Genomic DNA, 16,676 nt, shown 5'->3' with positions numbered 1-16,676 from the left:
GATTAATCTGCCTGTCACTGGCAGGACAGCTGACTTATACGGCATATATTCCTATGTTTCATTTTGAAATTGAGAACTGTTTTCACATTATAAATCTCAATCATCAAAAGAACATCTAGGTCAGATTAACTAAATCTCCTAGGCTTCTGTAATAGTCTACATTTCTGGCTTATCTCTTAACATCTTATTGAATTTTAAGCACTACAAGTTGAAAGTAAAAATAGAAAATGCAATAAAAATATGGAGAAGAATAGAATTCTAATTGGGATGCTATTTATTTTTTTTTAAAAGATTTATTTATTTATTTATTTGAGACAGAGAGAATGAGAGACAGAGAGCATGAGAGGGAGGAGGGTCAGAGGGAGAAGCAGACTCCCTGCCGAACAGGGAGCCCGATGTGGGACTCGATCCAGGGACTCCAGGATCATGACCCGAGCCGAAGGCAGTCGCTTAACCAACTGAGCCACCCAGGCGCCCTGGGATGCTATTTAACTTACCAAAAACCAGTCAGTGCCTAAATAAAACAATGAACTTACCTAATTTTTTGTTTTTGCTACATATAATCTAATTAATGAACAGTGAGAATAAAATAATTATTGTAATAAAAAACCTGGCATGTTTGTTTCCACCGAGGTTACTGTGCTTCAAAACATTCTTTGGGAAGTTCCAATTTAGTACTAGGTTCACTTGTATAAGAAGAAGAGTGATGCAAAATAAAAAATAATTTTCATTTAATTTTGTTACATTACTCTAATGTAAATTTGCTGTTACCATAATAGGCTTCTATATACACTAGTAAAAAGACCTATCACATAATTACTATCTTTAAAGTAGAAAGAAATGAAGATTCTCCTACTTCAAACTCAAGGAAAACCATCTTAAATTTGACTCAAATAGAAGCTTGTGCCTGTTTTGATGTCTCCTGCCATTAATGCTAGAAACGTGAAATGGAAAACAAACGAACAACTCTTCAAGCCTCATATCCTCTACTCAACGTAGCAGGAAGAAAATCAAGTGCATGAGAGGGAGTGGACAAGCAAAAATAAGAACCCAACTATTTATCTTTATAGCTAGAATAGCAAGGGAAGAAAAGGGTCATCATGGAACTTACTAAATCTTTCAATATTTGTCCTTTTCTCTAAAATCTTCAGAGATAGAGGTGCCTGGGTGGTGCAGTCAGTTAAGTGTCTGACTCTTGGTTTTGGTTTAGGTTGTGATCTCAGAGTCATGAGATCGAGCCCCACATCAGGCTCCACTCAGCATGGAGTCTGCTTGAGACTCTCTCTCTCCCCACCCCTGCCTCTCCCCCCACACCCATGCACTCTTTTTCTCAAATAAATAAAAATAAATCTTTTTTTTTCTTTTTAAGATTTTTATTTATTTGTCAGAGAGAGAGAGCACAAGCAGGGGGAGCAGCAGAGGGAGAGGGAGAAGCAGGCTCCTCACTGAGCAAGGAGCCTGATGTGGGACTCGATCCCAGGACCCTGGGATCATGACCTGAGCCGAAGACAGATGCTTAATGACTGAGCCACCCAGGCGTCCCAAAAATAAATCTTAAAAAAAAAATCTTCAGAGATAGACTTAAAGACCATGTCTAGAGTAAGGAGGAAAATATGACTGAGCAAACATGACCCACTTAACCACATGTTACAGGGGATACTAAAAAGTAAACTAACTCATGAGAGAAGGGGTATAAATTAGCATGAGAACTGACATCTCTTAAAATTTGGGAGATCAGGGGAGAAAATAGCTTTAAAAATCCTTCTGAATATATAAGACCTATTCTGGCTTATTAAGAAAGGCAAATTAGGATAAAACCTTGCATGTGATCTAGTAACGAACAAAGGGAAAAGCCACAAAGACTGGGAGATCACTGTAATCCAAACTTTTGTCCTAAACACAAAACCATAAAAAGAAGGGTTTTGTTCCTGAGAAGACAGCAAATTCACTCTGGCTACCATGTGATGGAAGGGTAACAGCAGATAAAAAGAGGGAAAAAGAAAATCAAGAAAGAATAATTCTGGAGAAAGGTGGTGGTTCAGATATTGAGGGGGTCAATGGAGATCATATTGCAATATATAAAGGCATCAAATTAAAACATTGCATACCTTAAACTTACACGATGCTATCTTTTTTTTTTTTTTAAGATTTTATTTATTTATTTGAGAGAGAGAATGAGAGAGAGCACATGAGAGGGGGGAGGGTCAGAGGGAGAAGCAGACTCCCTGCCGAGCAGGGAGCCCGATGCGGGACTCGATCCAGGGACTCCAGGATCATGACCTGAGCCGAAGGCAGTCGCTTAACCAACTGAGCCACCCAGGCGCCCACACGATGCTATATCTTATCTCAGTTCTTAGAAAAGATTTTATTTATTTGAGAGAGAGAGAGAGAGAGTGCACGCACACACATGTACAAGTGGTAGGGGGAGGCAGAGGTTAGCAGACTCCCGCTGAGCAGAGCCCGATGCGGGGCTCGATCCCAGGACCCTGGGAAAATGACCTGAGCCGAAGGCAGATGCTTAACCGACTGAGCCACCCAGGCACCCCTATCTTATCTCAATTTAAAAAAGAGAGCAAGATCACAGAGGTAGGAATGATATAGGAGAACTGAGAGAAAATGTGGAATCAGGACCCGATTTCAAATTCTGTAACTACCACTAACTAAACAAGCTCCATACTGACACTCTGAACTAAAGTTTCCTGCCTTAATTACTTCTCAGAGTTGTTTTGTGAACCTCCTATGAAGATATACATGAAAACCATTTGGAAATAGAAAAGTGTAACTAATAGTAATTATACTGTTTAGCTTCTAATCTAAGTTTGAACCTCAAAGGAAAAGGCTGAAATGAGAAATGCTAAGCAAATTTATTTTATTTTTTTTTAAAAAGATTTTATTTATTTGAGAGAGAGAGAGCAGTCACAAGCAGGGAGAGCAACAGGCAGAGGGAGAGGGGGAAGCGGGCTCCCTGATGTGGGACTCGATCCCAGGACTCTAGGACCATGACCCAAGCCGAAGGCAGCCGCTTAACCGACTGAGCCACCCAGGCGCCCTGCTAAGCAAATTTAAAGCAGACTCTTATACTCTTACTCAAAGATCTTTGTGTTTGTACCTGGAAAACTTAGCAGGCCCTGGCACATGGCAGGTACTAAGTACATGACTGCTCAACTGCTCAAAGGGCTAAGAATAAACATAAATATTTCTTTATGGAAACCTTTAGTATAGTTATTTAACATTTCATATCATAATTTAACTCTTTTCATACTTGTATGTATCATCCCTCCCTGGACTTAATGTCCAGTCTTAAAACACAAAATGAATTATCCAAACAATGTTAATTTATTAAATGACCTTGCAACACTTCCTTCCTGGGAGATGACTGAAGTACCTTAAAAAATACTTGCCTGGAAAAATAAAGTCCTTTTTTAAGTGAGAAAATACCATCTTATTATATGCCAATAAACCGGACAACCAAGAAGAAACATAAATTCCTAGAAATATATAACCTTCCAAAGCTGAATCAGGAAGAAATAGAAAATTCGAACAGATCAATCACTAGCAATGAAAATAAATCAGTTATCAAAGTACTCCTAACAAAGAAAAGTTCAGGACCAGACAGCTTCACAGGTGAATTCTACCAAACATTTAAAGAAGAATGAATACCTATTCTTCTCAAACTATTCAAAAAAAATTAGAAGAGATGGGGTGCCTGGGTGGCTCAGTCGTTAAGCGTCTGCCCTCAGCTCAGGTCATGATCCCAGGATCCTGGGATCGAGCCCCACATTGGGCTCCCTGCTCCGCGAGAAACTTGCTTCTCCCTCTTCCACTCTCCCTGCTTGTGTTCCTGCTCTCGCTGTGTCTATCAAATAAATAAAATCTTTAAAAAAAAAAATAGAAGAGAAAGGAAAGCTTCCAAATTCATTCTAAGAGGCCAGCCATTACCCTGGTTTAAAAAAAGAAAGAAAGAAAGAAAGAAAAAAAATACCATCTTATTTTATCATAATTTCTAGCAGAAGGAGCATGGGACTAAACCACAGGAGGCCTGGGCTTTAGACCAAATCTCTGCTATGATGAACCACAGAAGAGGTATCACCTATAAGGACAGAACAAAATTTCTGTCTTTATGTATCAGGGGCCTTAACAGTAATGACATTTCACTTACTTCTAAGAAATGATCCTAAGTAAATAATCTGAAAACCAAATATACCTATATCTATAGGTTAAGATGTGAGTTATGATGATTTCTTTTAAGCAAAAATTTTTCTCAAAAGAAAAATGGGCAAATAAACTTTAGTTCACTTATACTATGGAAATTGATGTGGTCATTAAAAATAATGATCAGAAGAGTTCTCAATTACATAGGCATGGAATGCAGAAACAGTGATGTAGGGTGAAGCTATGGTTTGATTCATTTCAATTATATATAAAAGAAATATGCACTATATAAAGGACAGAAAAACCGCAGAAATGATTAGATGAGTAATGGGATTAACAGTGCGTCTTCATACTTGGCATATTTTAAAAAGGAACATGTGTAAATTTTACGTGAATCTAGTCACAAGGGAAAAAAGTCACACTGATCATCAAAACTGTATTTTGTGAACAGAATACAGTTCACAAAATATTGACCTGGTATTATGTAAGTTTGTAAAAATAAGTTGTGAACATTTCCTCAATTTCATTCCAGAATGTGCCAGCAGAACACTGAGAGGATCTAGGTAGGGAGAGTTACCCTGCAGAGGATGAGACGCAGGAGAGACAAAAGGGTTGACTTCAATATAGGGAAGACTGTCACACAGAAGGAAGGGAATAAAACTAACATTTATTAAGTATTTAATAATGGACCAGACACTTTTTTGAGTGTTATCTGATAAGAGTCCTAAGAGACAGAAAAAAGATAAAAGATGGAAGCACTTTCCTGCCTCAGGGCCTTTGCACAGGGAGTTCCCTCTACCTGAAATGCTTTTGCCTCCCACTCCATGTGGCTGGCCCCCAATTCATCCTTTAGTTCTCATCCCAAATGACTTCCTCAGAAAGATCAAATCTGCAATAGGTCTTTTCTACAGCAATTACTGCAGATTATAGATTCATTTTTTTTTAAGGTCTTTCGCTAAGACTAGACTGTAAGATGTCATCAATAAGTATTTATTATTGGGGCGCCTGCGTGGCTCAGTTGGTTAAGTGTCTGCCTTTGGTTCACATCATGATCCCAGGATCCTGGGATCGAGCCCCATGTCGGGCTCCCTGCTTAGTGAGGAGTCAGCTTCTCCCTCTGCCTCTCCCGCCTGCTCATGCTCTCTCTCTCTCGCTCTGACATAAATAAATAAAATCTTAAAAAAATAATTATTTATTATTGAATTAAGGAAGAGAGAGAGGGAAGAAGGAGACAGGCAGGGAAAGAGGAAAGGAAGGAAGAAGGGAGGCAGGGGAAACTGGTCAAACAGGATGGACCTTGAGGGTATTATGCTAAGTGAGATATGTCAGGCAGAAAAAGACAGATACAGTATGATCTCATATGTCAAATCTAAAACAACCAAACTTCTAGAATGGTGTTTGCCAGGGGCTCAGGGGAAATGGGGAGATATTAGTCAAAGGGTACAAACTTCCCATATAAGATGAATCAGTTCTGGGGACCTAACGTACAGCATAGTCATTACAGTTAACAATACTATATTATACTATATTATATTATTATATATTATATACAATAGTATATTACAAGGGTGCCTGCCTGGCTCAATCAGAGGAGTGTGTGACTCTTGAACTCAGGGTCTTGAGTTTGAGCCCTACATTGGGTGTAGAGATTACTTAATAAAACTTTTTAAAAAAGTTATTAATAAAAAAGAGAAACAATATTATACACTTGAAAGTTAAGAGAATAAATCTATATATCTATATATTTATGTATATATACCTATTATATTGATCTATATTTTTTTAAGTGCTCCAAGCTGGGCTTAAACTCCTGACCCTGAGATCAAGACCTGAACTGCAATCAAGAGTGCAAACACTTAACCAACTGAGCCACCCAGGTGCCCCACTAAGACAGTAAATCCTACATGTTCTCATCACAAAAAAGAAATGGTAATTATGTGAGGTGTTAACTAATGCTACTGCAGTAATCATTTTGTAAAATGTAAGTAATCAAATTAACACGCTGTATACCTTAAACTGACACAATGTTACATGTCAATTATATCTCAATAAAGCTGGGGAAAAAGAACTTTTTAGAGATTTCCTCTTTCTACTTCTTTGCTTGACCTCTAATACCTGTAATACCCTTCCCAGCCCTATCAAACTCTCGAATGTTAAAGTATACCATATGCATCAACCCCCACTTCATGCTCCATTTCCTCCAGAAAGTCTTGTCTAATTTCCTTCACTGGGAATAAGTTCCATCCTTGAACTCTCAGAAGTATTCATACTTTTCTTATAGCAGTTAACACTTCTCAGTCTCATATAGTAATTATTCTCACACAATAACCTCACATTCAAGGAGCTTCACATTAGCTCTTGGTCTGATTCGCTTTTAGTAAATCTTCATCTCATTCACTTTTCTCTCTTTCTTTCTTTTGGAAGAACACACTTTTTCTGAGTATAAGAATTTATATGCTCATTATAGAAAACTCAGGAAATACAGAAGGGTACAAGTAGAATAACAGCTGTAACTCCACTCTCCTGCAATAATCCATGTATGGAAATAAAATGTAAGACAATATTAAAAATGTATTATAGGGGCGCCTGTGCGGCTCAGTCGTTAAGCATCTGCCTTCAGCTCAGGTCATGGTCCCAGGGTCCTGAGATCGAACCCTGCGTCGGGCTCCTTGCTCAGTTTAAAGCCTGCTTCTCCCTCTCCCACTCCTCCTGCTTGTGTTCCCTCTCTCGTTCTCTCTCTCTCTCCATCAAAATAAATAAATAAAATGATAAAAATAAAAATAAAAATGTATTATATGTAATACACGATATATGTACACCAGCTCATTTAAAAAACAACACAAGTCCTATTACACACTGAATCCTGACTCTTCTTTCTTCATTTAATGTGAACATTTTTTATGACTGGCTTATCTTATCTCCCACAGTGCTTGAAATACAAAGAAGCTTCATTTTATATTTTGCTTTGGAAACTCAACCCTAGCAAATCTACCCATTGATAAGACACTATTGCATTTTTGAGAATGATAAAAAAATGTTGCTCAGCATTTACAATATTCTTTCACATGCTGATACATAGTTTATTATTTTTTATTACTCTTTATATTTTCAATAATCCTTAGAAAACTACAAGAGAGAATTCCAGGTCTTGACTTTTAGTAGTGAAAAAAGCAAGTTCCCACTCAATTCAAATCCAACTAACCATTAAAAAAAAAGAAACTGGAAATGTGCTTCAGTATATTCCCATGTATCACACACCTGCTGTCCTACCCTAGAATACCGCAGGGGTTCTGTAAAGCCATTCTTTATCCTTTAAGCAATTTTGTACACATCCACTATGAAAATTCTGTCATCAGTAGACAGCATCCCTAAATGATTACATTCAATGATGTTGCACTGGCAAAGCTTTAAAGTAATTAAGAGGCAGTTTTCTCTTGCCTATTCATGTGACAGCATGTACCTTTATGCTTAAGCATCATATTGCGAATTATGTGGGGTAAAGCAGATAACGCAATCCCTACTTTTAAGGGGCAAAGAGAATTAATATTGATTACTACCATAATCCAGAAACATGCAAGCTGCTTTACATACATTATGTGATTGAATCTTAAAGAAAGATACTATATTCCCTTTTATAGAGAAGGAAGCTTAAAAAGGTTTAGTAACTGTCCATTACCACACTAGCAAGTAGATGGCAAAAGGAGAGCTCACTCTTATGCCTTTGGCTCTTCCTATTATGTCTTGATTATCGCATAATGAGACACACATGATTTCCTACTATAGAGCCTCTCGTCACTATTATGTGAATAACCTGAGCTTCATTTCCCCTCTGATCAGTGCCCTGCTAATACTGATACCAGGCATACAGAGCAGCAGAACTCAAAAAGCAGACAGCTTCCCGCATTTTCAGATACACCAGGCACTTTTAATGAAAGAATTTATACTATTTTCTAGAGAATACAAATAAACTACTTGAGCTACAGAAGCACCTGTCCAAGATAGCATGTCCCACTTCCCTCTGACAGGAGGACAGACTGAGTTGTAAGACAGATAGGCCGAGAAGAACATTCTGAATCAATTTCACAGTCTTCCCTTTTCATACTTTTCTCTCTTTTGAAAAACATCAAGAGAAACTAATAATTTTCGGGGTTGTATGCCTACATTTTCAACTTCATGATAAGCAGTCATCAATACACAAATAAGGAGGCCAAATACCACCTTTGTGTCCTATCTACCACGGGAACTTTTGGAAAAAAACATGGAGTAATAATGGCAAAGTATGATCTGACAGAAACAGGATTACTGATATATACTTTATTTATTTCACATTAAATAAGTTTTCTTAAGGTAATGGATCTATCCTCTGTGGAATGTTTTATTTAGAGGAAACAGAGCTGTTTAATAGTGAAGTTAATCATAATTTGGACAGTCTTTACAGTTGCCCTTTGACTTATCAATTTCAGTAAGCAAAATTTCAATCAAGCCTAGATACAATACACTAATCCTAAATAGGCCAGGTTTGTCACCTACCATTTCCCATAAGCTGCTTACCATAGTTTAAAAAAAAAGAAAAGAAGAAGAAGAAATTTTAAATTAAATGCCAAACAGTTGCAGACGGCACTTGTTTGGCTGATTAACTTGTAGACAAGCATTACAAATAAATCTGAGCATGGTCTGCAGCAAATTAAATTCCACTGCTTTTAAGAACAAAGAATTCCTTGGCAAAGAGGATTAGCAACTTTACACCCAGGAATGCCAGTTTAATTTAATTGTTCCACAATCCAAGATTTAATATGCAAATATCATTTTGATACATAACAGTGAATTTAACAAAGTGAGGAAACAAATTCAACATACAACCAGGCTGCCTTTTCTGAACTGTAATTATATACAATAAAGAAGTTGGCCGAGTCCCCCCCCCCTCCAGCCCCCATTATCGGGATTGAATTATATTAACATGAATCAGAACAACCGTAATTAAAGGTTAAAATTTTTAAACATATTCCAATTAAGAGTCTAAATAGCTGTACAATTAGAATACTGTAGTTAAAAATCATACCTCAATGATCTTCTTGGCCTCTTTGTAATTTCCTGTTTGTAGGAAGGCGAAGAAGAGATCATATAGCATCGTCATTTCACCTTGTTCTTGGCTCACAAAGTTCATTACTAGAGAGTAGAAGAAAAAATATAAAGAAACACAGTATCACTTGAAGTTCTGGACAAATAAGAAAACTTTAAAACAAACATTTACAATAACTTAAAGACTAGCACTGTCAACCAATTTTCCATCACATTCTTTATCTAACAGCATACATTTATGACAGTAAGTACCTAAGACTAGCTTCAAAGAGAACTGGTGAGGATAAAGGGGGAAAACTCCTCACCAAGGCAGATCACCAAGAAGTAGAGCAAAAAATAACAGAGAGGCAAGTTTGCAAAATGAACAGTTATTAAAATCAACGATACCTGACAGCACTGAAAATCTACCTGACATTGTCCTTTTTACTTTAGAAGTATAGCGAAGTTCCCGTGTATGTGCTCCCCTTCCTGTTAAATTTTCTCTTCACAGCAATGCACTGAGATTAAATAAGCAAGAAGGGAAAAACAACTACAGCAAGATACTGGAGGTGACCAACCTTTCTGAATTAGATCAGTCTCGCCTTTGTCTATCAGTTTACATAAGATATCATGAATCCTTGGTAATACTTTATACTTTGCATAGCAGTCAATGGCGACTTCAAGAGCAGCACCTAAGTCATCCCTTGGAAACATCAAAATATGAACAATGAATAAAATATATCTAGAGGTACAAAACGAGCAGTCAAAATGTACACGACTGAGCTTTAAAAAAGCCAAAATGGAAAAAGACAATCCTTATATAGTATAAATAAATGTTCTGAGTACAGACATCATTAACAGTTCCCTATTTTCCCTCCTTCATCTTTCATTATTTCACTTGCTAAATAGCACTCTTTTTATTTTTATTTTTTTAAAGTTGGGCATGGAGCCGAACATGGGGCTTGAACTCATGACTCTGAGATCAAGACCTGAGTTGAGATCAAGAATCGGATGCTAAACCGACTAAGCCACCCAGGCGCCCCTAAATAGCACTCTTTAAAAAAAGTGCAAATAAATAAAGGCATTCTCTGAGACTATTATAAATAAAGTCTGATTTCAGGGGTGCCTGGGTGGCTCAGTCAGTTGAGCGTCTGACTTGGTTTCAGCTCAGGTCATGATCTCAGGGTCCTGGGATCGAGCCCCCACATCAGGATCCACATTCAGCGCCCTCTGCCCCTCCCCCCCGTTCATGCTCACGCACCCACACGCTCTCTAAATAAATAAAATATTTTTTAAAAATCTGATTTCATATGTTAAGTTGTCATAAGAATACATTATTTCTAAAAACACAAGGACTACTATCAAATATTTTTTCTAACTACTTATGTGTGTTTACAGTCCTCAATAATTCTAGATTTGGGAAACATTATGAAACGTCTATCAGCAGCTACCAAGGAATTTTCAAGTACTTTCAACTTTATCATCCTATTTTTCATACTGCCACCTCTCCAGACAAGGAGGAAATAATTTCAGGATTCATATATACAGAAACTTATTGAATAGTGGCTAAAAACTCAGACATTCTTAAGATCGATCAGTGAGGGATGCCTGGGTGGCTCAGTCGGTTAAGCGTCTGCCTTCGGCTCGGGTCATGATCTCAGGGTCTTGGGATCGAGTCCCGCATTGGGCTTCCCTGCTCACCAGGGAGTCTGTTTCTCCCTCTCCCTCTGTCTCTTCCCCCTGCTCGTGCTCTCTCTCTCAAATAAATAAATAAAATCTTTAAAAAAAAAAAAAAAAAAAAAGATCGATCAGTGAATTCTAGGAGAACCCTCATTAGAAGGCAAGCCCCATGCTGAGATTACTTAAAAATAAAATCTTAAAAAAAAATTATTTCCCACTGTAAAGTCAAAGGTTCTCTTCTGTGGTAACAAATTAAAAGAAAGATATTTTCATTAAGTCAGAATTTCTTAAACAAGAGTGTGGAAATGCATTCTTGTGAGTCCTCAAAAACTACTTTTTCCTTTAAAAGGAAAATGACAGTATGAGAAATACGTAAGACCTTGGAAAAACTGTAGAAGTTATGTGATCCAATTCTACATGCCACCCTCCTTTATTTTTAAATAGATGAGGAAATCAAGGCATGTAAAGATTGAATAATTAGCTAAAGCTATTAGGGTAAACAGAGGAAGGCACTGCTTTCCCACTTCCCACTTTCAGTTGACTCTGTCTACTCACACATTATGCTCTAGCAAAAACACTGCTGCCTGTTTAACCTAATAAGGTGGTGCGATGTGGAATAAGAAATTGAAGATTTTTGAAAAGAAAGTATGAAATATAGAAAGAGACACATGGTTAGTGACAGTTCATAACAAGCTCTGCGGAGAAAACACCTTTCTCTCACATGCAATCGTTTTCAAGAGGAGGAAAGCATTTTTAAAATTTCTATTGAAGCCCTAACATTTTGGTCCATTATACAAATGTTATGTTGCCGGAGACTGAATTACTATTTTATCTAGATTAAGATTTTAAGCTGTACTGAAAGGAAAATACCACGAAGAAGTGTTAATTTTATTGCAATAATACTGACACAGTGAAAGCAAGACGATCCTGCCAGAGCTCTACCTTATCCCCTTCCTAAGCCCTGTTTACAGTGCATCTTCTGGCACCCCACAGAGTCATTTGAATTTTTGTCATTTGGGGTGAAGACTAAATTACAGGTTAATTTCAAAACCGCAAGTAGATGTTGCAGGCTAGATTACTGTCATACAAGAGAAATGCTACAGTAGCTACCACATATGATATAAACCTTTATATAATCAGTATTTCCCCTTGCTTCAGACACCCGTTCAGTTGTTAGCCTTCTACAATTCCATTTAACGAAAAACTACTACGATATTTTCAAGAGAACAACTAACACATACTGATTTTTTTTAAAGGAGTATGATCTGCTTTTTCAGATCAATTCCCAAACTAGAAGAGTATGTCTCAACTGTATTTCCCCTACATTAGGTCAAAGCTATCAATAAAGGAATGAATAATTGTTCTGTCAATCAAAGAGACATGTTAATAGTCTTTGGTCTCCAAATATATGCTTCTGAAGATTATATATGCTCAGAACAACAACAGAAAAGACAAGAATAGCAAAATGGAAATAATTCACATATTTGTTAGTAATTTTAAGTACTACAGTCACTGCTCTCAGGCTGCCAACAAAATGAGTTAGAAATCTATAATGAAACATTTCATATATAAGTGGACTGATGACAGAAATGAACTAATGAACTGGGGAGAAAAAAAAAAGAAATGAACTAATAATCAGTCCCTTCTTCTCAATCCCTATCTACATTCTGACTTGTGCTTGGATCACGTCATATTAAAAAGATAAAAATGTCCATCTTTCATGTAATATGATGTCATCATTAATCTTTCCTACTAAAGCTTAAAAACTTGGGTGATGAAAATGAAAAATATGAAAAAGTATCTAAAATTGACACTGCTATGAAAATAGTTATGTACTCACAGGACTTTTAAATTTCAATCCCACTTGATCAGGACTAGCTCAGCTATAGCCATATGATAAATTTCAGAAGTGGTGATGAAAAGCAGATTATCACCATGGCTGAACTCAAGGAACCTGTGGGGGTTCCCTCCCAGTTCTAATTCTCTAATGTGAGGTTCTATGAATTTGAGCTTATTAGATTTCATCAACTCAAACGTTTCAGACCGGCGGAGAAAATCATCACGTGAAAGTACCACTTCTACTAGGCAAGATGAAGTCAGCAAGAACAGTAAAATATCCAAAGGAAAAGGTGGAAACTGCTTTATATCCGAGATGTTAGACAACACTTTACCACTCAGGGTACTTCTAGGTGCTGTGACCGAAGATGATTTTGTGACTTCCTTTATATACTTTAAAACACAATAGTTGATTTAAAATCCTACTCTAAAATAACAGTAATGTTTTAAAGAAATCTTATTGATAACATTAATTCTGGATGCAAAACAACTTGCGATTCTATGCTTACTTCAGTATGTATTCATCATTCTGAAAGCTTTATATACAAATGTGTCACAAATTTTTAAGCCCATTCCTGATAAAACTTTAGCCACTGCTTTCACAAACCTCAAATAATGCTAAAAGAAAAGCAACTCCATAACATATTGTATCTCTAAAAAAAAAAAAAGGCAAACCCACTAATGACTTTTTTTTCAATGACTAGACCCTCCCCAAAATATTTCAATGAAGTGTATATAAAATAATTTTCATGAATGAAACTATGTATGTTAATAAGCAATCATTTAAAAATTTTTTTGATTGATGCAAATTAATATAAGCTTTATCAAAATTCTGTGAGTCTGTGAAGGCAGAACAGGAAAAAGGAAGATTCTGTAATTCTAAATTTTAAGAACAAATATATATCATAGGCTGAGTCTAGTAAGTAATTTGAGCAGGTAAAAGAGAGTTTTATCTATTGGGGTGCCTGGGTGGCTCAGCTGGTTAAGTGTCCGACTCTTGGTTTCAGCTCAGGTCATGATCTCAGGGTTATGAGATAGAGCGCCACATCAGGATCTATGCTCAGCACAGAGTCGACTTGAGATTCTCTCCTCTCCCCCAACTTGTGCTCTCTCGCGCTCACGCTCTCTCAAATAAATATATCTTTTAAAGAAAGATTTACAACTAAGAGTTTTACTTGTTAACTGGAATGTACTTGGCCCATATTAAAATACACTCTACAATCTCCAATTCACTTTTTTAAGGGAACATGACCCTATATATACCCCACTACAAACTGTAATTTTGCATTATTTCATGGAGGAACATCTAAAACTGCAAGCTTAAGCTCACATGGCAAATCTGATACCACCTTTAGTTTTAGTCATTATTAATGGAATTAAAGTATGCTATAATGTCACTGACAGAAATACAAACACTGGACATACATTCATATGAGGCATCCACTGATCATAAAAATATCTACTCAAAGATACCAGGAAACAAAGCACTCCTAAGTCAAACTCCTCACCATACCTAACTATAAAAATCATAAATGCATTTCACACAATCCTGTACTGTTAGAACAAGAATGACTAGTGACAACTATCTATTCACCTATCAGTAGCTTCAAACTTAATCTCCTTAGAGTAACTTACTTTCCAACCCAGAGAGTATACTTAATTTAAACCACCAAAAAATGACAAATATTGATTTTTAATTGGAATAATGTGCTTCAACATTATACATAAAGTGTTAGTGAAGCGGCAATTTACCTAAAGGGATCACTGACTTGAAAAGCTCTCAAAATCTGAAATCACTAGAGAAAAGGGGAGTTTGGGGGAGAAAAAAAGTTTAAAACATGGGAAAAAACACTTCAACACTCTAAAAACAAACTATTCCATAAATCTTAAGCAGTTGTTCAGTGTGGAGAGAAATCAATTCAAGAGAAACAAGCGTCTTCATAAAAATTATTCTGTTAAGAGAACCAGCTTTGAAAGAGCTAAATGTTTTTTTTTCTGTTCATCATCTATAAATGAGGAATCTTCAAGGAGACTGGTGTTGCAATTACAACTAATCCTCCCCAAAAAATTAACTGTGTTGAAGGCTTTGTAATTTCCCTAGGTACAATTTAGCTGTCACTTACTTTAAAATTTACTCAAACATGCGTTCCGAACAGCACTAACTTCACATGTCAAGTGCTTTCCAGCCAATTGAGTCTAAACTGGAAGTCGGTGTTAAACAACTGAATGATTAGACAAGATAGCTCATTTCCCTGCTCTTTTGTTCAGAATAAAATGCCACATTTACATTATCAGGCTCAACAGGATTTTCTGACAGAGGAGGCAAAAAAAACCCTACTGAACACTGTCCGTACTAAGCACATGAAGCCTGTCATTTACCAATCATCCTTCAAAAAGCAATAGCCATGAATGTAACTTAATTACGACCCAATGATCCTTGACGAAAAATCATCTTATCACTGTCCTGTCCCCCTAGGGCAAATGAACCACTTTTGTCCTTTGGCACTGATGATGCTAAATTCTTAATTGCAATAATGGAGTAAAAGAGCCAAACCTCCTTAATTTCCTTTCAGCACATAAAGAGTTTCACTCTAGAAGGCAAGCATTCCCATAAATAATAAAAGTATCCAGTACAAATGAAGATGCTAAAATTGAAGGGGAGTGTATATGACAGAATAACCAGCATTTTTAAAAGTATATTTCCCATTTATATAACATTTTAAAGTGCTACAGTGAGTTTTAAAACTTTTATGATTATAGGTTCATCTTACAGAAATTGTGACCTTTATGAAGAACTAAAGATTAACTTAGCAAGAGTTCTGGGAGCTTTAAATGTACAAAGTCCATGATTCACTTAAACGAAATGCATGTGGGCATATACAGATTATAGCACAAATCAGCACAGAAAAGTCCTTAATGGAAAGCAGAAATTAAAGCTTCTTTGATCATTTGCACTAAATAATCCAGTTAAACAGCTTCAGATATTTTTCATATGCAATGAAACCAAAATGGATAAGCTATAAAACAAGTGAATCTGAAACTACATCATACATATTTTTATGCTTTTAAACCTAATGGCCCAGATTTTATTAATTTTATTTCCTTTACCAGAGCATAAAGACTAATCAAAAGCTCTTTTAACCTATTTTAAAGCATGTTTTTCTTCCATATTATGGAGGACCCAGATATCTTCCAGAATCAGGTACGATTTCAATAAAAAAAAATTTTAAGTAGTTACCAAAAAAATGTTTAAAATAACATTCATTTGGACTACACGTAGACATGTGGCTTATATAATAATCCTAACGTAAATGAAACACATGAAAGTTTTGTTCAACTGTGCGTATCTTTCCATTTAATACAAGTATCCTTTTGATAACAGATGAGTTTACCAACTTCTTTACAATTTTGCAAACCTGTTATTATTTTGTATTTTCCTTTGCAAATAAACAGAAACAAAATGTATTGTTTTCCACAACCACAAAGCTTTTTATACATTTTCCAACAAACAAACTGACCCAGGATTACTTTCTCCCGTGTTTTATTTACTGCTGGAAAAGTCAGTCTCAAAATTAAGATCTTTCTGAATCTTAAAGATCATCTTTCTAAAAAACCGAATTTCATGGATTTGTTCCAGAATTATAATATTTAAGTGACAGTCTCTTTAGAGATTTTGCAGCAACATTCCAAAAAGATGCTTGTCTTTGAACAAAAAGATGAAGATTTTGTATGATGTTCTGAAATGCATTTCATACTTTTATCTCAAGTCTGAATAAATAAGGCTCATTCTCCAGATGAGCTCATACCTGCTGAGGTCAATTACATGATATTATTGAAGAGTAAACATATTCAATCAAATCAAGTACACGTGGGGCGCCTGGGTGGCTCAGTTGGTTAAGCGACTGCTTTCGGCTCAGGTCATGATCCTGGAGTCCCGGGATCGAGTCCCA

At 36.4% G+C, this 16,676-nt stretch overlaps 1 protein-coding gene across 1 annotated transcript in view; it reads right to left on the bottom strand.

The window, feature by feature from the left end:
* Window positions 1–16,676, bottom strand: part of LRPPRC (leucine rich pentatricopeptide repeat containing) — a 105,200-nt gene that overhangs the window by 33,835 nt on the left and 54,689 nt on the right. Inside the window, exons 24-25 of the mRNA XM_021701168.1 lie at window positions 9,789–9,913; window positions 9,212–9,318 (exon numbers count right to left, since the gene is read on the bottom strand). Of these exons, the coding sequence (XP_021556843.1) occupies window positions 9,212–9,318; window positions 9,789–9,913 (232 nt within the window). The remainder of the gene's footprint in view (window positions 1–9,211; window positions 9,319–9,788; window positions 9,914–16,676) is intronic.

Source organism: Neomonachus schauinslandi, chromosome 10 (assembly GCF_002201575.2).
Source record: "Neomonachus schauinslandi chromosome 10, ASM220157v2, whole genome shotgun sequence".
Classification (NCBI taxonomy): Eukaryota; Metazoa; Chordata; class Mammalia; order Carnivora; family Phocidae; genus Neomonachus; species Neomonachus schauinslandi.
This window is presented reverse-complemented; position numbering and strand designations above follow the sequence as displayed.